This window comes from Bos javanicus, chromosome 13 (genome assembly GCF_032452875.1).
Source record: "Bos javanicus breed banteng chromosome 13, ARS-OSU_banteng_1.0, whole genome shotgun sequence".
Classification (NCBI taxonomy): domain Eukaryota; kingdom Metazoa; phylum Chordata; class Mammalia; order Artiodactyla; family Bovidae; genus Bos; species Bos javanicus.
The window spans coordinates 10,686,956-10,711,103 of record NC_083880.1 but is presented as its reverse complement, the minus strand read 5'-3'; the positions used below and the strand labels follow the sequence as shown (position 1 = coordinate 10,711,103).

General features: G+C 40.4%; 1 protein-coding gene across 1 annotated transcript in view; it reads right to left on the bottom strand.

Annotated features, from left to right (window-relative positions):
- LOC133258880 (ankyrin repeat domain-containing protein 26-like) overlaps positions 1-24,148 on the bottom strand; it is a 76,476-nt gene that overhangs the window by 10,133 nt on the left and 42,195 nt on the right. Inside the window, exons 14-22 of the mRNA XM_061435564.1 lie at positions 15,616-15,698; positions 12,480-12,631; positions 11,551-12,201; positions 10,851-11,021; positions 8,819-8,852; positions 8,407-8,542; positions 6,485-6,707; positions 5,625-5,808; positions 1,240-2,196 (exon numbers count right to left, since the gene is read on the bottom strand). Of these exons, the coding sequence (XP_061291548.1) occupies positions 1,240-2,196; positions 5,625-5,808; positions 6,485-6,707; positions 8,407-8,542; positions 8,819-8,852; positions 10,851-11,021; positions 11,551-12,201; positions 12,480-12,631; positions 15,616-15,698 (2,591 nt within the window). The remainder of the gene's footprint in view (positions 1-1,239; positions 2,197-5,624; positions 5,809-6,484; positions 6,708-8,406; positions 8,543-8,818; positions 8,853-10,850; positions 11,022-11,550; positions 12,202-12,479; positions 12,632-15,615; positions 15,699-24,148) is intronic.

Sequence of the window (24,148 nt, the reverse complement as noted above, 5' to 3'; positions counted from 1 at the left end):
CAGATTCCAACCAGTGCTCAGATCTTTCCAATAGATTCCTACCTCAGCAGAAAAATGGGGCCATTCCCTTGTTGCTTATCTCTTTTATACCTAGTAGGGTGTCTATGTTAATCCCAAACTCCTAATTTATCCCTCCTCCCCACCTTTGCCCTTGGCTAACCGTAAGGACCTACTGGAGAACACAGGGAACTCTACTCAGTATTCTGTAGTCACCTACCTGGGAAAAGGAACTGAAAAAGAATGGATATGTGTATAACTGAATCAGTTTCCTGTACATCTGAAACTAACACAAAATTGTAAATCAATCATATTCCAATATAAAAGAAAAATGAAATTTAAAAAATGAGGTTGCTCCCATGGCCTTCAAGGAGCCTCGACAACCTGGCCTCCACCTGCCTCCAGACCGCAGCTCCTACAACCCTCTCCCTGACTCACTCCATTCCTGCTGCTCACGAATCCTGCCGTCCTTCATTTTTAGACGACAAGCTTGTATTCAAATGATAGTAATTGATACTTAAAATGAGAATTATGAGCAAATTGTTTGTAAAAATGTTAAGTAAATCATAAACAGCAGTGGGAAGATTAAATCAAGAATAGTTTTGCTAAAGTTCACCACCTGAGTCCCAAATTACGATTTAATGATAAGTAGATGCATTTGAAGAGTTGAGAGGCTTTAAGAATAAATGATTCAAGGCTAAAATGTTTCCCATATTAACTCAAATTGACATGAATAAAAATAAAATTGTACCAACAAATATAACAAAAAGCTATGAGAAGCTACTGAAGCCAAAGTACGGTATACAAAATATAGCCTCTGGGAAACCTGGAACTGACTATCAAGATAATCCAGGTAACTGAAGCTTCACTTCAAAATATTCATTTCAGGTTTGAGCATTTCATTTATCTGCTTCATCATGATACTGAAATGTGGTAACATAAAGATTAAAATTATTACCTTAATAAAGAGTAGATTACTAGTACCTGTCTACGTTAACAATTTAGAACTAAATCTCTTAGCATTTCATAAATGACACAATGTCCCTATTCAAAGTAAAGGATTTCTTCGGTCTAATTTTTATTTGCTGGATACAAGGTATGCTTTTAGGCTGGTTTAGAGACCATAGATTCACAGCCTGTGTATTTTTTATATTCAACTAGATTCAACATTTAGCCAGAATCAAGAATCACTTTGAACTTTCTTTCAGGAAGTCTGAGATACTTCTCCTTCTGGATACTCACTTCTCCTTCTGCTTTCTCATTTTCGTACTGACACATTCTCTCTTTTAAATGATTACATTCCTTGACTAACTCCTTGTTTCGTTCCTCCAGCATCAGACCTTGTTTCTCACGTTCGGCCTGAAGTTCTCTCACGATCTGCTGAAACTGGTCTTGGATGCTAATGACTGTCTTCTCTCTACTGTCGGCTCTGTTTCGTGCATTGTCCAGTTGCTGTCGGAGCAACATGTTTTCACTCTGGAGTTGATATAATCTCTCCTCTAAGGATTCCTGCTTTCCAAGGTATGTATTCACTTTGCCTTGTTGGTTTCGATACACGTGTTCAATTTCCTGCTTTTGACCCTCTGCTTGGTGTAGGTCTCTCTGGACATGTTCTAACATCAAAGTCTTTTCTCTAAGATCATCTCTCGTGTGATGCAGCTTGATTTTCAGCTTATTGAATTTACTTTCCACTGTAGATAGTTGCTGGGAAAGCATCTCGTTGTTATCTTTTAGATTAGCCACATCAGACTTCATTTTGTCCTGCAAGCATAACCACTCGTCTCTTGCTCTCCCAAAGGCAAGTTCCAGGTCTCTTTTTGATGTCTGACCTTGATCACGATTGTGTAAGGCAGCAGCCAGTCTGGAACGGTAGGATTCCACTTCCGTTTCCAGTCTTTGTTTGCTTTCTTTTTCCTTCTCCAGCTTAGAGTTTAGCATTGCATTCTCAGCTGTCAGAGCATTAAGCTGGCCTGTATAGTGGGATACAGTCTTTGTTAACATTTCCTCATCCAGTTTTATTGTCTTTTGAAGGTCATCATTCTTTACTTTGAGAATTTCAATGTCCTCAAAATAGTTCTCTTCCTTTTCCCGGTGCTGATTTTTCAGCGCGTCTCTCTCCAGTCTTAGCATGGCAATTTCCTCCTGCAGCATGTGGTTTTTGCGCAACAGGTCTTTTGCTTTTTCACAACTATCAGAAACCTAAGTGAAACAAAGGAGATGTTTAGCTAGTACTCAGTAAAGTGACATTCCATGATTTCCTCTGAAATGAAAGACTAACTTGTATGTTTATACAATGAAAAGACTGCACCAAGTGTGTCTCCAACAGGAACAAATAAGGTTCAATACAATCCTCAGACTTTATACCAGCATAAATTCCCAAAGGTTCAAAAATTTAATGGAAGACAATGAATCCACGAAAGTCAAAAAGAAATCCCAAGAGACTTTTCAAGAAGCTCAGAACTGGAAAGGCTTCTCTCTGAACTACAACAAACCCAGAAGGCTTCAAATAAAAGATTCATAGATCTGATTGCACTTAAAAATTGCATCTGACGTGGAATATTTATATAATGGAAAACTAGCACGCCATAAAAAAGAATGGAATAATGCTATTTGCAGCAACAGGCATGGACCTAGACTTTATCACCCTAAATGATGTAAGTCAGACAAAGCCAAGTATTATATCACACTGCTTATATGTAGACTCTAAAATGAACTTATTCACACAACAGAAAGAGACTCATAGACACAGAAAACAAACTTATAGTGACCACAGGGGAAAGCAGGGTAGGAGAGGGATATATTAGGATGTTGGGATTAGCATATACACACTAGTAGATATAAAATAACCAACAGAGATCTGCTGTACAACATAAGGAACTACACTTAATATGCTGCAAGGAGAATCTGAAACGGAATATGTGTGTACATGTGAGCGTGTGTGTGAGTGAGTGTGTATGTGTATTAGTCACTGAGTCATGTCCGAGTCTTTGCGACCTTGTAGACTATATAGCCTGCCAGGCTCCTCTGTCCATGGAATTTCCCAGGCAAGAATACTGGAGTGGGTAGCCATTTCCTTCTCCAGGCTGCCACTGCCGCTGCTAAGTCACTTCAGTCGTGTCTGACTCTGTGACCCCATAGATGGCAGCCCACCAGACTCCGTCGTCCCTGGGATTCTCCAGGCAAGAGCACTGGAGTGGGTTGCCATTTCCTTCTCCAATGCATGAAAGTGAAAAGTGAAAGTGAAGTCGCTCAGTTGTGTCTGACTCTTAGCGACCCCATGGACTGCAGCCTACCAGGCTCTTCTGCCCTTGGGATTTTCCAGGCAAGAGTACTGGAGTGGGGTGCCATTGCCTTTTCCATCTTCTCCAGGGGATCTTCCCAACCCAAGGATTGAACCCAGGTCTCCTGCATTGCAGGCAGATTCTTTACAGTCTGAACCAGCAGGGAAGCCCCATTTATATAATATACACGCACACATGTACATATATATCTGAATCACTGTGCTGTATACCTGAAACTAACAGAATATTGTTAATCAACTATAATTCAATAAACACCACCACTTGCTAGGTTTATAAACACTGCATCTGATACCTCCTATACATCTACTTCACAGTAAGAGCCTTAACTCTGTATAAATAGACTACATTTTGTACAAAAAGTTTTTCCTTGAGAATATGCTACCTTCTAACATTTTAATAGGCAATTACAAGAATTACACCTATTGACAACTGTATTAAGCACTTCTACAAACATTAATTAACTCATTAGCTATAATGATTCTGGAAAGGAAAAAGTTAAAAATATGAGTAAGCTGCAGCCTTTTCGCCAGGTCTTTGGACTCTACTAGTCTTCTTACATCAAACCACATGTCTCTAGTACAAACATATCAATACAAAATAAGCTTCCTATTTCATTCATGGTACATACACTAATGGTAAATAAGGTAAAATTTAGAAAGCTCTTAGAAAACTATGAGATTATTTGTTGCAGCAATAACTTTCATTATCTCTCCATAATGTCTAAAATAGTAAGACGGGGAAAATACAATGAAAAACACTTAATAACTATCACTAAATATATGTTATGCCATATCTATCACTGTTTTCAAAAGTTTCCTGTACTGAAACAGGACACTCACAGAGCAGAGTGCTCGTGTTCTCACAAACAGAAGAATGACACACAAAATGTGGTCTCTGAACTGCCTATAGTTTCCTCCTTACCATCAGGGAAGTGAGAAACTAACCTAATGATCAATCGAGGAAGTGAAATCATTACCAAAACCCAGAATATCTATTATTAGTAGCAAGAGTTTCCCCCCCGCCCCCGCCTTGGTGTGTGTGGGGGGTTAGGGGGGCACTTTTATAAGTTGTTCTAAAGAAACAACTTTTTAAAGTGTTCAAAAGTGTTTTTACAACTGATGTCGCAGTTTTTACAAAATGAAAACCAGTAAATGATGTGAAAAGGTCGTTGACAGGATATTAAAGAAATGACAGTGGAGCCAAGAACGGACTCTGATTCAGACACTGAAGGTGACGACGTGCATGGAGGGATAGATACGTTCACTCCAGAGCAGAGGGACTTGGTCGGGTAGCGCAGTCGATGGGAGACCACACATGGTCTTCCTTGCCTAAACCACAATCAGGGCCCTGGCTCCTCTGAGATAGTCACAAAAGATTTGAGATCAATTCCTATAGAAAATATTAAAGGCCTCTCCTTGGATGAGGCCATCCTATGTCACTACCTGACTGCTCTAGACAAATGGATCTGAATTACAAATACTACTTTCCCGAGCTCTTCCCAAGAGCTTTTCGTTGTGGGAGATCTACTGCTAGGACCTCAGGGATGGGACCCAGTCCATGTTTGAGAGGGATTTCGGTGTGGGAGCAAATTCCTCTGCTCTGAGATGCCACTTGAGAACTCTGCAAAATGAAGGACAACCAACTTCAAGAGTGTCTGGTGTCTACCAACTGCTGGAAAAAAATTCCTGCACCTCTTGAGGATGTCAGTTAACACCTGTCCTTGAGGACTCTGCTGTGAGGGAGAACGCAGCTGGGAAAGCTGGAGCCAGCTCTGAGCTGTTCATGGGACATGTGGCCTGGAGGGCTGACGGGCACAGAGGGAGGGGGGTCCACAACCCTCAGCCACCTGCCAGACTGAAGGCCAGAGGCAACTTGATGTAAAATTAGGCACGATGGTCCCTCCCAGTGCCCCTTCTCTTCTAGACCTATTCACTCACCAACAGTCCCTCAAGGCAGAAGGATCTGTTGCCTGAGGTGGGCTGAGAGCTTAACCTCCAGTTTCTACACCATTCTCAACCCTGTGGTTTCTCAGGATCTATTGTGTGAGCTACTGACGTGACCTCTTCCTCACTCTGCTCTAAAAAGTGCACCTAGCATGTCAGGATCATACAATTCTTATTTCTAGCCCTGTTACTTTGGGAATTTTGAATTTCTTTTCTTTTGTTTTTAACAATTAACCTAAAATTTCCTGTAACACTAAACAAAATGACACAAAATAAATGGTACAACACTAAATAAAATGGTATTTTTTAAAAAGGGGGTATTATAAATAATATTGATGAAATAGTGTTAGAAATTTGAAATTTTCACCAAAGATTACTCTACCTGATTCAGATTATTTCTCTCAGTCTTCAGTTTTACTTCTACTGCTTGGAAAGTGAGTTCTAGTTGCTGTTTCACTTCAACTTCTTTACTATATTCGTCTTCTTTTCTTCTTAAATGCTCCATCATTTTTTCACATAACATATCGGCATTTCTTCTATTCTCTTCTTCTTGCTTTAAGGTGACTCTGCAAAATTTAAAGCTCTTCTTAGAAAATCATGAGATTATTCACTGCTGCAATAACTTCTGTTCCCTCTTCACAATGTTTAAAATAGTAAACGTGGGGGAATACAATGAAAAGCACTTAATAATGGTCACTGTTTGCAAACAGAGGGTTAGGAATAAAACAATTGTTTTCATTTTCTCTTGAGAAAAATGGCTACTTTATACATCTGCAGGTGGGAATGTAAAATAATATAAACTTTCCTAAGAATAGTTTAGAAATATAGATCACAGACCTTTTTTAAGTTCTCATACTTTAACCAAATAATACGATATTATTAAATAATTAGAAAGGTAGACATGAATTTATAGAAAAGGTGTTCCCTGCAGTATTAAATAGAATACAGAAAAGTGAAAAACAACCAAAATCAATTTGCTAAATAATTAATACGGTTTCCATTATGGTGGACTTCTTTATGGTCATGAAAATGATGATTTGGAAAAACATACATTATTAGAAGCATTCACTGTTAAGAACCTGCCATATTATTTCCAAGAATTTCACACTCCACAATACTAGTGACACTTTCTCCCCTGTAAAATCCTAGAGGATAAGTTAGTCCTTATAACACGTCTACGTCTCTGCAGTATTAAAGGAAACAACAGTTCACGTATTTCTTTAAAAGCGAGATGTACAGTACCTCAAGCTGCCGAGCTCTCGTTCCCACTCCACTTTCTGATGCTCTAACTGTGACTTTACTTCTTTGGTTTCTGACAGCTCTTTCTGTAGCCCACGAACCTTACTTTTCATTCTGTAAAATTCTCCTCTAAGTAGTTCACAATGGCTTCTTTGGCTTCTTTGAAAACCTACTAATCTTTCATGCAAAAGAACTGTATCTTGAATTTTCAACAAGCCAACAGAATCTGCATGATGAAGAAAACAAAGACAGAAACAAAAAAAAAATTATGTGAGTAATTTTTGAGTATAAAGGACTGTGCCTTTCACGTTCACTCATCCACGCACTGAACAAGTATTAAGTGTCTATAATTGGAAGACATTATTCTAAGCTCTGCAGATAAAACAGATGCCCCTGGCTCTTGTTTAGCTTGAAGTCTAGTAGAAGAGAAAGACAAATAAAATAATTATGAACTCAGATAGATACTCTAAGAAAAGAGAGTTCTATGATCACATAACAGAACTTGACATAGACTGGGTCCAGGAAAGATTTCCCTGGGGAAGAGCTGTCACACTGAGAAATGAAGGATGAGCAGGAAGTAGTAAGTGGAGTAGGAAGAGCAACCCTGTGGACAGTCTCCAGCTGCCATATGTTTTTAACCAAGACAGAGTGAACAGCTACTGATTTACCTTCCTGAGTGGAGCGAGCAAAAACAACGCTGACAAAATACATTAAACAATGATTTCATGACAAAGGACTTCAGGGAGTGAAGGACAATGATCCCGGAAACACACCAGGTTAGCCTAAGGAACGCCCCAGCTCACCGCCTGGAGAGAATTTCTAGGCCCCAACACGGGGAGAAGGAACAGAAGCTGAGTCAGCCAGACTCCCTGACAGGAGGTGATGAAGCTGACAGTCTGGTGAAACCAAAGTGGGCAGAGATCACAAATCAGAACCGGGAGAGGAGAGAGTGGGACAGAGAGAAAAAGGATCCTGGAGATCTGAGGAGGAGCCCCTTGGGTATTCAGCAGAGGAATGAACAGTGCCCATCTGCGAGAAACCACCTGAGACCAGGGAGAAACCATCTGAAAAGACTACAGGAACCTGTGACTGGTGCTCACTCAGTCCCAGGAATTCTATCTATTCTCATGAGTCAGGCTGGAAAAACTCCTAGGTACCAGCAGAATGAACAGGGTAGTCGGCAAGGTCTGGCCTCCAAGGCAGGAAATAATCAGCCCTAGCCCCAGGGCCCCTCTGGATGCACCTAACTCATCATGAGAAGCAAGAGCACAGAAGGATCTCTGGAAAACTCTCAATATTTGGAAACTAAGTCACACGGATCTAAATAACCCTTGGATCAAAGAGGTAATGAAAAGAGAAAATAACAAAGTATTTTGAACTGAAAGAAAATGAAAATGTTAAGACCAGCAGACATTTTAGGGAACTGACAAGCTGATTCTAGAATTCATGTAGAAAGAAGGGTGAAAACTCAAACCAGATGGAACCACACAATTGTGACCTTTAACCACGCAGCAAAGAGAGGCAACAGTTGGGCTTGAAGCAAGAGGGTAGCATGATGAGACCTGAATGTTTACAAATAGGCAATAATTACAGTTGCTATGCAGACCGAGGTTCTGCCAGGTGGAGTGGCAGGGAAAGAAGTCCTGAGAGTATTTCAGAGACTCTAGGAGGAAAATGATGCTGACCTGACCGTGGGTGGGGGCACAGGAAAGAAGAGTCAACAGAAGGTACAGTGAGTGAGAAGGATCATAGGCCTGTGGCTCAGAGTATACACTCACGTTCATGCCCTTTTAACGCAAAACAAACTTCTGGGATGCACAGCACTGTAGCATATCCCTGGCTCTAGAGCAGACTGACAAGGTATGCATATATCACTCCTCTACACACAGACAGGCTTTCCGTTAACATTTACACTGCGGTCCTACCTTTACGCCCCACGTCGAGAGGTTCTACTTCCAACGGGGAATTCGTAGAGTAAAGCCCGTCGCCATCCTCAGAAACAGTCTCAGACGACTGAGTTAAGTCATCCAGATCATTCACGTAATTAATTTGTTCTTTGACCTACACGTAAACAATACTGTTTCACAATGTCCTTAAAATATGCATAAATATACCAAGTGTACAGAGGTGATAAAACTCTGTACAAAACAAAAACAGACATTTCTTAAAAGAAGAGATTTTTATCAAAGCATAACTTTATCAACAGTGTTTCTGAATGATGTGTTCAAAGTAAACTTCTCTACAACAAAGGAAGATTTTCTATTTTACCACTATTCCTTTGACAAAGTATTTTTGACAACGATAATATTTTTGAAAGTTCATTTTTTTTTACTATACCTTCTTCTTTTCATACGGTGTTTTCCTTGCAGGCCTAAAAGAACAAATGATTCTTTTCAGGCTAATATTAAATATTCAAAAATACAAACAATACCTAAACTTTTTCATATAAACTCTTTGCATTGGCAAGTAATTGACTATAAAGGATGCAGAAATAAATAAGAGCAGCATTAAAGGACACAGAAAATATATCAGTAATCCAAGGAAAAGGAAAAACATAAAGTTACTTGCGTTGTGTGATAGGAAACTATACCAGTGTTTTTGCACCTGTCCTTTTCCAGAAGAGCTAACTTTTAAGGCAATACAACCTATCTGGGAGGTATTCCTTCAGTCCTTCTAAGAAAGAAACCCATTTGAATAACCAAGATATTAGCTTTTGAGGATGTCTTATGCATCAGCCAGGCATTATTAGAAGCACTTGCCATGCTCTAAAGGCATTTTCATCCCCACAGTCATTCTGGGAGATGGGTACAGGAAGAAATGGAGCACACAAAGGCTGAGGAACGTGCCCAGGCCCACTCAGCATGTCACAAACAGACCCAGAATTCAAACCCAGGAAGTCTGGCTTCAACACGGCTCTTCCCAAATATGCTGAGAAAGTAATATCAAAAAGCCTTTTTAAGTAATATGATAGCAAATGAATCTATAGGATTATTTCAGATCTGGCTATAGCTATAAATAATGATTTCTGAATCTTAAAACATATTTCTCAAAAATTAAAGACTTCAGAGGTAGGCAAGTCTGCAAATCTACTGTCAATACAGTTTTGTTTTCTGTAAAGAAATTCATCAATAGGCCTTCATTCACCCATTCTGCTGTTTCTTCATGCATCTGACATAGATGTATTGAGCACACAATATGTGTTAATGACATGCTTAGTAAAGGAAGCACGGGTTCTGTCATTTAGATCTTTATCACGCAAAAGGAATAATGTGAAAGACTGCTAATAATGTTTTTCTGTTGAATATAAACAAAATCTTCCCCTTTTCCCTGGAATCTATAAACAACTATGAAGTTAATATGATGTGATGTTTCAGAGCACCTTACAAAATCATAGCTACTCACCATGTTACTATCAACTAGAATCATCAAGGAATGACCATATCCTATTCAGTACAGCCTAAGTGTGTAAATTCACAATTATGTAATTTTTGAAAATCTATATATGATAGAATTAACTTAAGCAATCATCTGCATATTCCATTACATAGGAATATTACACTTCAGAACCAATGAACAAGCCCTTACCATAAAACTATACAGGAACAGAAGTATTATGTACAATTAGTTTAATGTAATAGTTTAAAGATAATGTCATACAATCAATAAGCTTTCTAGTATTGGAAATGCAAACAAGACTAAACTAAACAAACACGCCCTCTGCTGGCTCATTTCCAATAGCATGCTGCTGCTACTGCTAAGTCACTTCAGTCGTGTCCGACTCTGTGCGACCCTATAGACGGCAGCCCACCAGGCTCCCCAGTCCCTGGGATTCTCCAGGCAAGAACACTGGAGTGGGTTGCCATTTCCTTCTCCCATGCATGAAAGTGAAAAGTGAAAGTGAAGTCATTCAGTCGTGTCTGACTCCTAGCAACACCATGGACTGCAGCCCAGGGGCTCCTCCATCCATGGGATTTGCTAGGCAAGAGTACTGGAGTGGGGTGCCATTGCCTTCTCCCTCCAACAGCATACATACTCTAGAAGCTCCCTTCTTAACATAAAACAAGAAACACCTGTGAACTCCACATTCCTCTTCAGTTACCATCCAGTTCTTCATTGCTTGTCCCAATAACATTCCCTACTGAATGTTTTTGTGTATTCATTACAGTCCAACTTCCAAGGGGACTATTTACTGAAATGACTTCCGGCCAAAGGCACTGGTCCTCACCTCAACCTTTCAGCAGTGTTCGTCCACTAGAGTTGAGCAATCTCTTGTCTTGGCCTGAGCACTGTATAATGCTGCTGTATTTCCAGAAGAAGTATTCAGTGCTAACATTTCTTCCCCTACAAACAAGGAATCTGGAGAATGTACCTGTCATCACCCTGATCCACTTCCCTTAAAATGCCGTCATCATTCACGTGCAGCAGACCACCAGTCAGTGAATCGGTCTTTTCAAATATTGGTGCCATCACATGTTCTTCCGGTGTCCATTTGTCATCGTTCTTTTTCTTTACTTCCTTCCTATGTACACCAGGATCGCTACTTTAAAAAGTCCACAAAAAAGCCAATGTTTTCTGATAATTCAACTGATAAAGAATAAAAAAAAAACCCAATTCTTATAAAATTCCAACTCTTACCCATCTTAAGTCATTGATTAATTCACAAAACAGTTATAGAGTACCAACCATATGCAAGAAAACAAATTCTTCCTTCAAACACAGATATGATTATGATACAATATGATATATAAAACAACATATGAAAGTGGTAAGTGAAATAAAGAAGGATTTGCAGAAGAAGTGAAGAGAGGAGATCATGAGAAACAGAAAAGGGAGAAAATCATTCTACTTGGAGATTTGAGTGTGAGCACAAACATCAGGCACGGGGCATCTGGGTTGTTTCCGAGGAACCTGGAAGGAAGAGCACAAAATACATGGAAGAAAGGAGAGAGATGCATCTGGAAAGACACTGAGAAGAACCTCAAGGGCTACACTGCAAACCTGGAGTCCCCTGGCTAAGCGCCTTGACTCTTAGGCATGGGAGCCATAAGTAGATTTACACTATATTTTTTTATTTTGCTACTAAATATAATAATGGTGAATTTAGGGACTTCCCTGGTGGTCCAGTGCTTAGGAGTCCACCTGCCAATAAGGGGGCAGGCGTTCCAGTCCTGGTCAGGGGAGATCCCACGTGCCATGGGGCAACTAAACCATGCTCCACGGCTACTGAGGCCAGCACCCGAGAGCCCTCGCTCAGCATCAAGAGAAACCACCACACTGAGAAGCCCAAGCACTGCGGCGGCAAAGACCCAGGGCAGCCAAAAATAAATGAAAAAGAGAATTCACAGAAAAAAGCCACACTTAATTTAGGTGGTATTTTAAGTGACACGAGGCACACATACCATGAAAGAAGAAACCAAGGAAATATTTGGCCACGGGAGGAGAGCTCACTTTTAAACCACCCGCATGATGCGGCGACAGCAGCCTCACGGCTGAAAAACTGACGCCTCATGGCCTCTCCCGCCACCATCAGCAATCTGGCCTCCTCCATGGACACACTCAAAGTGCTAGGAGAGAAAAGCCTGCCAGCCAAGGGACTCTTTTCAGAAAAGCTGTCTTTCAGAAATGAAAGAGAAATAAAAACCGTCCCAGACAAAGCAAACCTGAGGGAGCTCATCACCACTAGTCCCGCCTCATGAGAAACGCTGGGAGAAGTCCTCAGACTGAAATGAAAGGATGCTCATTAGTGACAAAACACATTTAAATATACAACACACTGAGTAAGGCAAATATGCAGTCAAATCCAGAATACTCTAATATGTACCATGGTGGCATGTTAACAAAGGAACTCTAGTAATAAGGCTAAAGGACAAGAGTATTAAAAATAACCATATCTCTAGTAAAATATAAAATCTGTACGTCACAAACATTAGCTCAAGTTAGAAATTATTTTATAGGAACATAAGAAGGGACGTGCTGCTAAATATTGATACAGGATTACCTATCAGAACCCTCATTCTGCATAGCAGGAAACTCCTGGTTGCTGTTTCCTCCACGCTTTCTCTGCTGAAACAATCCACTCTCATCAGCAGCATCGCATACGTTCTCTGATACTTCCACTTCACTGCTTTTGTGCTTCTTTTCTTCTTCAACCTTTAATGGAAGTTTGACACTAAGAATAATTGCTGTGTATTGATTATAAAGATCTTTGTTTTCAATTTTATTATTTGACTCAGTGCTCGCCCTGAACTTAAGTGATAAAAATATTTTTGTGTTTATTTTAATTTTATCACTTACAAGTCACTGAAATCTTTGTAAAATCTGCTCCTTTCTGTTTGAGGAAAAGAAACAAAATTCCCAGAATTTCAAAAATGGCGTTCTTAATAAGATGCAATTATTCATATTGTCTTCCCCATCTGACTGGCAGAGACAGAGAAATAAAAAGACAAAGACACAAAATCTGTCCTCTTTGGTCTTTACCACCTGGATTTTCCATTAAATAGCCGGATGGAGAGGATGTGACACCTTTGCACCTCAGAAAGGAAACATTCTTCTCTGCACTAAAGCTATTCTTTCCCCTCTGCCTTTTACAGTTCTTTTTTCACTTGGATCCGGGAAATAGCAAAAAAGTGACGGTGTTCATGAAATTAAATGAACCAGAGTTTACCAAAACACAAGGAGCAGAATGAAACTGAGGAGTTGTTAGTTAGTGTGGAATTCTGGAATATAAGTAATGCTTCCAAATTCCACATGCAATAACCATCAAACCTTACAGGTAGAGGGTATAGAAATAATTACCTAGCATTGCCCCGCTAGGCAATTCCTCAAACAGAAAGGAGCAATTTTATTGCTATTTACCAAAAACAGCAATAAAATCAAAGAATGTTCAAGGTTTTGTTTAAGGCCCCTAAACTGGCACTCCCTAGCATTTTATGGCACCAAAAGAGATGATACAATTCTGGAACGTTGAATGTTATATATTACCAACTGAATTAATCAGATTAATCAGATAAGTTAAAAGCGTGACTTTGGCACAGTTTCAATGCTTTAGTTGGGGGTAGGGCTCATCTTTTTTTTTTTTTTTTAAACAGGAGAATGCATAGAGTTTTTTTGTTTCTTTTTTGTGTCTTTTTGTTTGTTGTTCAAACTCAGTCAAAGCACCTCTTACACAAAAGAGCAAACAAACAATTTAAAAAAACCTATTACTGAAGAAGAAAAATCTCACAGCATCTCAGAACTCAGTCTTCTCCTTTGTAGGTAAACACTTAATTTTTTTTTTCCTTTTTTGCTCAGGATTTATTCTACCTGTGGGCTTCCCTGGTGGCTCAAACATTAAAGAATCCACCTTCAATGCGGGAGACCTGGGTTCGATCCCTGGTTTAGGAAGATCCCCTGGAGAAGGGAACAGCTAGCCACTCTGGTATTCTTTCTGGCCTGGGGAATTCCATGGACAGAGGAGCTTGGCAGGCTACAGTCCAAGGGTTCGCAAAGAGTTGGACCTGACTGAGCAACTTTCACACACACACACACACGCACACACACAACCTATGTAACAAAATCACACATGTCAAAACTTCTACATTTTAGTAAACAACATAATGGAAAGGTCTGTCTCAAAAGAAACATCTGAGTGCTGATTAAAGCATACGTGGGAGCACATGTATTTGTTATTAAAAAGATCCTGAAGCGGCCATGCTGGAAATCTAAGTGCCTAGCGATTGCGGAAAGCAGAGAAGATCACATATTCAACCACAATGAAGAGATTAGAGGGAACACATGCTCATGTCCCATCTCTCAGTCAGTGCTTTCTTCCCATTCTATGGAAATATAACTTACATTTAACCCAACAGAGTTAAAGGAAAAAAAAAAGATGCAAAACCCTAGCTGATTATTCTTCTTAAGCAATTTCCTTGGTGCTTATTCTGGCTCAGAAGACCACATGGTACATAGCTAAATGAGTTTCCCAGTCCATACGAAGACTGACGGAGAAGAATTAGATATTAGAACTGATTGAAGGACAAAAGCCATGAAAATAGTTTCCTGAATTCCTGTTATTGAGATAATAATCGATTTCTACACAATTACCTCTTTGGATGACCCTGCTTTATTCATAAGTGGAAAATCAAAAGGGACCACATCATCAAGAAAGAGAAAAACCAAAGCAAGAGAAAATGAGAAACTCTTTTGGAAGTTAAATTTTCTCTTTTTCCAGAGCCAGCAACTCTACTTGTAACATGTCTATTTCCTTCTTAAACCTCTGCATATCCTTCTCTAATCCTTCATTTACATACACTGCAGATGCGCCATGACTATTAGGTGGAGAAGAATTCCCATTTTCTAATTCGGGTTCCATGCTTTTATTGTCACTAGCACTGCAATTATCCGCATGCAGTGGCTTCTGGAACCAGTCCTGTATTGCTTTATTCTTCAGATCAGCATTCTAACAACAGCAAGGGGAATGTGAATTTTTATTTGAATTATATGTTTCATCTTACCAGGGTAGACAAGCCACAGACTAGAATGACATGCCTGTCCTGTGTCTCATTTCCGATTAGTGGGATCTTGCCTCATATTTAGTGACATTTGCATATCAATCTATTGGTCTTTCACTTCAAATATAACTACCGGCTCCTCTACTTTTTTATTTTCTGTATCATTATAAAAACTCTCCTCAATTTTCCTAAACACATGTTCAACGTCTAGTTGATAATTTTCAACGTCTACTTTATTTTCAGGGAAACAAAGCTTTGAAGATGACCGACAAGTCTATCCAAGGGACCCAGAGTTTACAGACCACAGAAAAACATTTTTGAGACTGGGTTCTTTTTGTTCAGGAAATGCTTGGAATACTAGAGAGACAGATACTCCAAATGCATCTTTTTCCTCACAATCAGGTATATTATTTGTGAGATTAGGAGATATTTCCTTTTGGTTTGCTCCTTCTTTAGGGTTATCACGTAGTGGATCTTCCTCAGGAGAAACGGTAATTTGGTATTCCTCACAAAATTTCACTGAACTTCAGCTTTAACTCATTTGTGATGGGTTTTAACTTATCTTTCCATTGTAACTTGCCTTGTTTGATACACATTTTCTCATACAGTACTACACCAGAAATTGAAATGTACAGTTTTACATACCTGTGCACGGTTATTCTCATCTTCATCAAGTTTTTCTTGTTCTTCCTCTGTTATCATTTCCCAGTCTCGTTCTCTTGACAGATCTACATGTTTAGTTAAAATTACTTAGAATGTTTAGATAAAAGACATAATCCTCATTTAAAACATAGATCTAAAACATTGTATGAAATGACAGATTAAATCAATCTTAATCTTCAGCTGAATATTTACTTCTTTAAGAACTACTTCCAATGACCTAAAAACTTCAACAAACCATTTGGGAAATACCAGATGTCACCAGGTTACAGGCACACAAACAGCTCAAAGATTCAGTCACAGATTGATCCAAACATCAGTGAACAAGACAATCAGAAACCAAACAAAATACAGGACAGACATATAAAGTCTCTTCTCTACTTCATAACAGGACCTTTTTAACAACACGCCAAGCATCAACTGCAACATTATTCATGGTTTATAAAATTCCTCTTACTTTTTAGCTTTTATCAGTTCCTTCATCTGAAATGCTTCCCTCTACTCTTCTGACAAATTACTTTTCATCCTTTAAGGCTCAACCTGCTTTGTGAAGTTGTCTTTAATTACTGCCATCTTTCCCCTGATAAAGAGGTATGCCTTTCCTTGTAGCTACCTTAGTACTTTAAAGATTTTTCTAGTGTATCTTTCTATATTTTCCTAGTGATAGATATAGATCTGGACTGTAAATTATTTCTTTACATGTCTCTCCTCTTGGCTCCTAGACTGCAGAGGACAAACTCTTAAAAGTCACCTCGGTATATATAGTGTTTTTTTTTTTTAATTTATTTTTTTATTGAAGGATGACTGCTTTACAGAATTTTGTTGTTTTCTGTCAAAGCTCAAAATGAATCAGCCATAGGTACACATATATCGCCCCTTTTGAACCTCTTTCTCATCTCCCTCCCCATCCCACCCCTCTAGGTTGATACAGAGCCCCAGTGTCTCTTATTCAATAATTATTTCTTGGGTTTACGCTCAGTACTAGACACCGGAGTTTAACGAAAAATGTAGAAAAATGTGTCAGGGATGGCTTTTCTAGAGATAATGCCTGAGTGCAGACGTACACAGTTCAAGGGAACAGAAGGCATGAGAGGGAGAGCATTTCAGGCTGTAGCAAGATGGGGAGAGAAGCACACACACCACAGGGTAGATATCTGTCCAAAGTGAAGGGCTGGGACGGACGAAGGTCATGGCATCCAGTCCCATCACTTTGTGGCAAAGAGATAGGAAACAATGAGAACAGAAACAGACTTTATTCTCTTGGGCTCCAAAAGAAATGCAGATGGTGACTGCAGTCGTGAAATTAAAGGACACCTGCTCCTTGGAAGAAAAGATATAGGTATGACAAACTTCGCATATTAAAAAGCAAAGACGTTACTTTGCTGACAAAGGTCCGTCTAGTCAAAGCAAAGGCTTTTCCAGTAGTCATGTATGGATATGAGAGTTGGACCAAAAAGAAGACTGAGCACCGAAGAATTGATGCTTTTCAACTGTGGTGTTCGAAAAGACTCATGACAGTCCCTTGGACTGCAGGGAGATCCAACCAGTCAATCCTAAACAAAATCAGTTCTGAACATTCATTGGAAAGACTGACGCTGGCACTGAAGCTCCATTACTTTGGCCACTGGATTCGAAGAGCTGACTCATTAGAAAAGACCCTGATGCTGGGAAAGGTTGAAGTCGGGAGGAAAAGGGGATGACAGAGGATGAGATGTTTGGATGGCATCACCGACTCCATGAACGTGAGTTGAGCAAGCACTGGGAGATGGTGAAGGACAGGAAAGCCTGGTGTGCTGCGGTCCATGGGGCCGCATAGAATCAGACAGGACTGAGCGACTGAACAACAACAGGGACAAGTGACGAGGGCGCCAGCAGCAGTTCAGAATTCTAGAGCAAAGGACTGAAAGGGCTAGGGACAGAGGGTCAGGCAGAAGTCAGACTGTGAGAGCATCAGTGGTGCCTTAAGAGGTCTAGACATTAACGTGACTCAGAGTGCCTCATGGTCACGTGTGCTTTTGAGATTGGTGACTCTAAACACCATGGGAGGGAGGAATCTGAAAGGCACACAAATAACTGGAGGAAGACGAATCTGAAGGAATTAATACTGGGAATAACAAGGTGATGCAGGCCTGAACTCAGGGAGTGTTTACAGAAAAATTTAGGATATAAAATTTTCAGGGTACAGTATAGAATAAATCTTTAAGAAACCAATAAATGTACAAATCCAGGGACCCTGAAGGAGTAGGTACTGCTCGTTGCTTTATAAAATGTATTGACTGAAAAAAAATGATCAACATGAACTGACTGAAGTGGCTTCTATCTATTTTGTACTTTTCCTACCTCACATCGTCCAGTGTTGAAGGGACTCATGTAGGCATTTTATTTGAATTTGTTTTTCCTGGACCTACCAAGCTCACAGAGAAACAAGAGCAAATGACTCAGTTGTATAGATTAAAAGAAAAAAAGACAAAACATGTTGAGTTTAGAGCCTGTAGTCACTATTCTAGGAGACAACTGAGAATATTCTGTAAATGCAAGGTGAGGATAGAAAAGAAAAAAGTACAGGAGTGGAAAAAGAAACAGTGGATGACTTCTTACCATAGTCCTGACCGTATGACTGATTAAGGGCATTAACTAGTATTTATGGACAACACATTATTAGACGTGGTTACTCAATAGACTGGGCTTCCGAGTAGAATCAGAATTGACTTTCTGTATACTGCTTTTAAGTGATACAGCACTCCTTTATACCAACCTCCCTTGTGAACTCTTCAGTTCAGTTCAGCTCAGTCGCTCAGTCGTGTCCGACTCTTTGTGACCCCATGAATTGCAGCACACCAGGCCTCCCTGTCCATCACCAACTCCCAGAGTTCACTCAGACTCATGTCCATCAAGTCAGTGATGCCATCCAGCCATCTCATCCTCTGTCGTCCCCTTCTCCTCCTGCCCCCACTCCCTCCCAGCATCAGGGTCTTTTCCACTGACTCAACTCTTTGCATGAGGTGGCCAAAGTACTGGAGTTTCAGCTTTAGCATCATTCCTTCCAAAGAACACCCAGGGCTGATCTCCTTTAGAATGGACGGGTTGGATCTCCTTGCAGTCCAAGGGACTCTCAAGAGTCTTCTCCAACAGCACAGTTCAAAAAACATCAATTCTTCGGCGCTCAGCTTTCTTCACAGTCCAACTCTCGCATCCATACATGACCACTGGAAAAACTATAGCCTTGACTAAACGGACCTTTGTTGGCAAAGTAATGTTTCTGCTTTTCAATATGCTATCTAGGTTGGTCATAACTTTTCTTCCAAGGAGTAAGCATCTTTTAATTCATTACAAATACTAAAACAAGTTGATATACTATGTGGACACAGCTGAGAAGGAGGTACTATGTAGCAAATTTCCCATGACTCCCATTCCCACTGGGAAAGCCAATTCTAAAAAATATGAAGTCACAGAAAACACAAGAAATATTTTAGTATTTGGTATCAGAGTTGCTTTTGCAGTTATACTGAATATAATCATAACTAATACTTATGAATTGACAGCCATATAAAAACATTGCTACAAAGTCCCATTTTGAGAAGACAGTCTCTAGATGGCTACCTAGTCTCCCAACTAGTCCCAGAGTTCTAAACATAATCCTGCTACCCACTCACAGGTGTATGCTAAATTCTAGCCTAAACGAACTTAACGTTTTCCTAACTCTCTTTGTTATTGATTGCATTACTATGGTCAGAGAGAGAATGCAAACACCTTGCTAAGAGGTATTGATTGGCTGTAGATTGCATAAAAGGAGTCAGCACAAGGTAGACTTTGCCACAGAATCTAATTTGGAACCATCAGAAGGACGGTAGGGCCGTGCCCAGGTGGCCCACAGCTGAGTGCTCTGGGCTTCTGCATTATCTTCTTTGCTTCCTGTGTTTCCTGGCAGATCCAACTTGCATAGCTGACGGAGCGAGTAATTCCCTACCGGGAACACCGCTGCAGTCTTCATCTTCATTTTATCTATTACGGTCTTCTGTCCAAATTCTGTGGATGCTGACTGATTTTTGGTCATAGAATGGGACACCAAAGCACACTGACCATCAACTTTCAAATGCCTGGCTCTTTGACAAGTCTCATTCAGTTCAGTTTAGTTCAGTTCAGTCGCTCAGTCGTGTCCAACTCTTTGCGACCCCATGAATTGCAGCACGCCAGGCCTCCCTGTCCATCACCAACTCCCAGAGTTCACCCAGACTCACGTCCATCAAGTCAGTGATGCCATCCAGCCACCTCATCCTCTGTCGTCCCTTTCTCCTCCTGCCCCCGATCCCTCCCAGCATCAGAGTCTTTTCCAATGACTCAACTCTTCTCGTGAGGTGGCCAAAGTACTGGAGTTTCAACTTTAGCATCATTCCTTCCAAAGAAATCCCAGGGCTGATCTCCTTCAGAATGGACTGGTTGGATCTCCTTGCAGTCCAAGGGACTCTCAAGAGTCGTCTCCAACACCATAGTTCAAAAGCATCAATTCTTTAGTGCTCAGCCTTCTTCACAGTCCAACTCTCAAGTCCATACATGACCACAGGAAAAACAAGTCTCATTATTGAGGCTCAAAGCAGCAGAAGCCCAATTTGAAAAATGTGAAAACAAAGTCTCCATTTATTAGAATGTGAGAATACAACTCTGACTAACTTGTACAAAGTCTTTCTTCAGAGAATCAGTTCCATGTCCTCCTCTCCCCTAAACTCACTAGTCCTTCACAGCTTACAGTATCTCACATGTCACCATCATTCATGAAGAGATGTAAACTAGTGTGTCTCATTTCTTCTACTTTTTAATTGCCTAGTATTACTGATTTTGATTCACTCAACTTCTATTACATATTCTATATTCCATAAGAACTTTACCAATAATTATTTTTTCAACATCAGTTCAGTTCAGTTCAGTCACTCAGTAGTGTCCAACTATTTGCGATCTCATGAACTGCAGCACACCAGGCCTCCCGGTACATCACCAACTCCTTGGAGTCTACCCAAACTCATGTCCATTGTGTCAGTGATGCCATCCAACCACCTCGTCCTCTGTCATCCCCTTCTCCTCCTGCCCTCAATCTTTCCCAACATCATGGTCTTTTCAAATGAGTCAGCTTTTCACATCAGGTGGCCAAAATATTGGAGTTTCAGCTTCAACATCAGTCCTTCCAATTAACACCCAGGACTGATTTCCTTTAGGATGGACTGGTTGGATTTCCTTGCAGTCCAAGGGACTCTCAAGAGTCTTCTCCAACACTACAGTTCAAAAGCATCAATTCTTCTGCATTCAGCTTTCTTTATAGTCCAACTCTCACATCCATACATGACTATTTTTCAACATACAAATATATTATTAAGAAAATGTATATCTACCTTATTTTACACTTCATTATGCCTTATAATACTGTGTGCTCTAGAGACCATGGTTTTAAAAACACTTTAATGAATCCTACTACTTTAATTAATGTTACAAACCTAGAAAACATTAAAAAGCAAAGACATCACTTTGCTGACAAAGGTCCGTACACAAAGCCATGGTTTCTTCAGTAGTCATGTACAGATGTGAGAGTTGGACCATAAAGAAGGCTGAGCGCTGAAGAATTGATGCTTTCAAAGAGTGGTCTAGAGAAGACATCTGAGAGTCCCTTGGACAGTAAAGAGATCAAACCAGTCAATCTTAAGAGAAATCAACACTGAATATTCACTGGAAGGACTAACGCTGAAACTAAAGCTCCAATACTCTGGGCACCTGATGTGAAGAGCTGAATCACTGGAAAAGACCCTGATGCTGGGAAAGATTGAGGGCAGGAGGAAAAGGAAATGGCAGAGGATAAGATGGTGGGATAGAATCGCTGATGCAATGGATATGAACTCGGGCAAACTCCAGGAGACAGTGAGGCACAGGGAGGCCTAGCGTGCTGCAGTCCATGGGCTCACAAAGAGTTTCACCCAACTTAGTGACTGATCATCACCACCAACGACAACTTCTTTAATTACAATGAGATCATCTTTCTTCAAATTATCAATATCTTCAGAACTGATTTTTTAAGCCCTGGATAGACATCATAAACTTATATGAGACATGACAGTCTTGTGGGTGACTAATTGTTTCCATGTGAAAACAGGATAAGTCTAGGACCACACTGGATCCAAAGAGCACAGAGCACCATGAGGGAAGAATGAATGCAACACAGAAATATTTGCTTAAAAAAAAAAAAAAAAAGGAACTCTAAGGTCTAAATTTCTTAAGAGAAATCAAAGAAACAAGCAAGAAATGTAAAAGTGAAACTTTAAACCCCATGTCAACACAAAGTCCCTTTATCATTTCACATCCAACCATGCCAATGGTTTAAAATGGTGGTTCTGTAGTGTGGCCTGAGAATTCCTGAAGTCCAGAGACCCACTGGGCCAGGGGATCTAAGAGGTCAATGCTCTTTTCACAACAACTCTAAACGTTACTTCCATGCTCAATTATGTTCTGAGTGCACACAGGAGTTCTTCAGAGACAGGATATGTGATATCAGAACTCTAATGACTAATGGAACTAGCCATTATGATTGTGTGTGCCTGTATTTTTACGTTTTTTAGTTTTATTTTCCAGGAGTCTCTGGCTGAGGCAAGGGTTGGCAGTGGCCTGCTGCAGGGTCAGGGGCACTGAGTGCAGCAGTGCATGCATGGGACCTCCACCATAGTTTGGCCTCAGGTCAAACAATAGGGAGGGAACACAGCCCCACCCATCAACAGAAAATCAGAACAGGATCCAGTTTCCCCCTCAGTCAGTCTTTCCCATCAGGAAGTTTCCATAAGCCTCTTATCCTTATCCATCAGAGGACAGGCCGACTGAAAACTTCAATCACAGAAAACAAACCAAACTGATCACATGGACCACAGACTTGTCAATGAAATTATGAGCGAGCCATGCCATGAAGTGCCATCCAAGACAGACGGGTTATGCTGGAACATTCTGACAAAACATGGTCTACTGCAGAAGGGAATGGCAAACCACTTCAGTATTCTTGCCTTGAGAACCCCGTGAACAGTATGAAAAGGCAAAAAGATAGGACACTGAAAGATGAACTCCCCAGGTCAGTAGGTGTCCAATATGCTACTAGAGATTGGTGGAGAAATAAATCCAGAAAGAATGAAGAGACGGAGCTAAAGCAAAAACAACACCTAGCCGTGGATGTGACTGGTGATGGGAGTCCAGTCCAAGGCTGTAAAGAGCAATACTGCATAGGAACCTGGAATGTTAAGTCCATGAATCAAGGCAAATTGGAAGCAGTCAAGCAGGAGATGGCAAGAGTGAACATCGACATTTTAGGAATCAGTGAACTAAAATGGACTGGTTTGTGGTTTAGTCCATAAGTTGTGTCCGACGCTTCTGAGCCCATGGGCTATTTGTAGCTCGCCAGACTCCTCTGGCGATAGGATTTTCAAAGCAAGAATGCTGGAGTGGGGTGCCATTTCCTTCCCCAGGAGATGTTCCTGACCCAGGCATCGAACTCGGGTCTCCTGCATGGCAGGTAGATTCTTTACTGACTGAGCTACCAGGGAAGCCCCCAGATGGACTAGAATGGGTGGATTTAACTCAGATGACCATTATGTCTATTACTGTGGGCAAGAATCCCTTAGAGGAAATGGTGTAGCCATCACAGTCAACAAGAGTCCCAAATGCAGTACTTGGATGCAATCTCAAAAATGACAGAATGAACTCTGTTTGTTTCCAAGGCAAACCATTCAATATCACAGTAATGCAAGTCTATGCTCTGACCAGTAACACTGAATAAGCTGAAGTTGAACTGTTCTATGATGAACTACAAGACCTTCTAGAACTAACACCGAAAAAAGATGTTCTTTTCAATGTAGGGGACTCGAATGTACAAGTAGGAATTCACAAGATACCTGGAGTAACAGGTAAATTTGGTCTTGGAGTACAAAATGAAGCAGGACAAAGATGAACAGAGCTTTGCCAGGAGAATGTACTGGTCATAGCAAACACCCTCTTCCAACAACACAAGAGAAGACTACACACGGACATCACCAGATGGTCAATGACAAAATCAGACTGATTCTATTCTTTGCAGCCAAAGATGGAGACGCTCTATACAGTCAGCAAAAACAAGACTGGGAGCTGACTGTGGCTCAGATCATGAACTCCTTAAGGCCAAATACAGACTTAAATTGAAGAAAGTAGGGAAAACCACTAGACCATCCAGGTATGACCTAAATCAAATCCCTTAGGATTATACAGTAGATGTGACAAACACATTCAAGGGATTAGTTTTGATAGATAGAGTGCCTGAAGAACAATGGATGGAGATTTGTGACATTGTACAGGAGGCATTGATCAAGAACATCCCGGAGAAAAAGAAATGCAAAAAGGCAAAATGGTTGTCTGAGGAGGCCTTACAAATAGCTGAGAAAAGAAGAGAAGCTAAAGGCAAGGGAGAACAGGAAAGATATACCCATTTGAATGCAGAGTTCCAAAGAATAGCAAGGAGAGAAGAAAG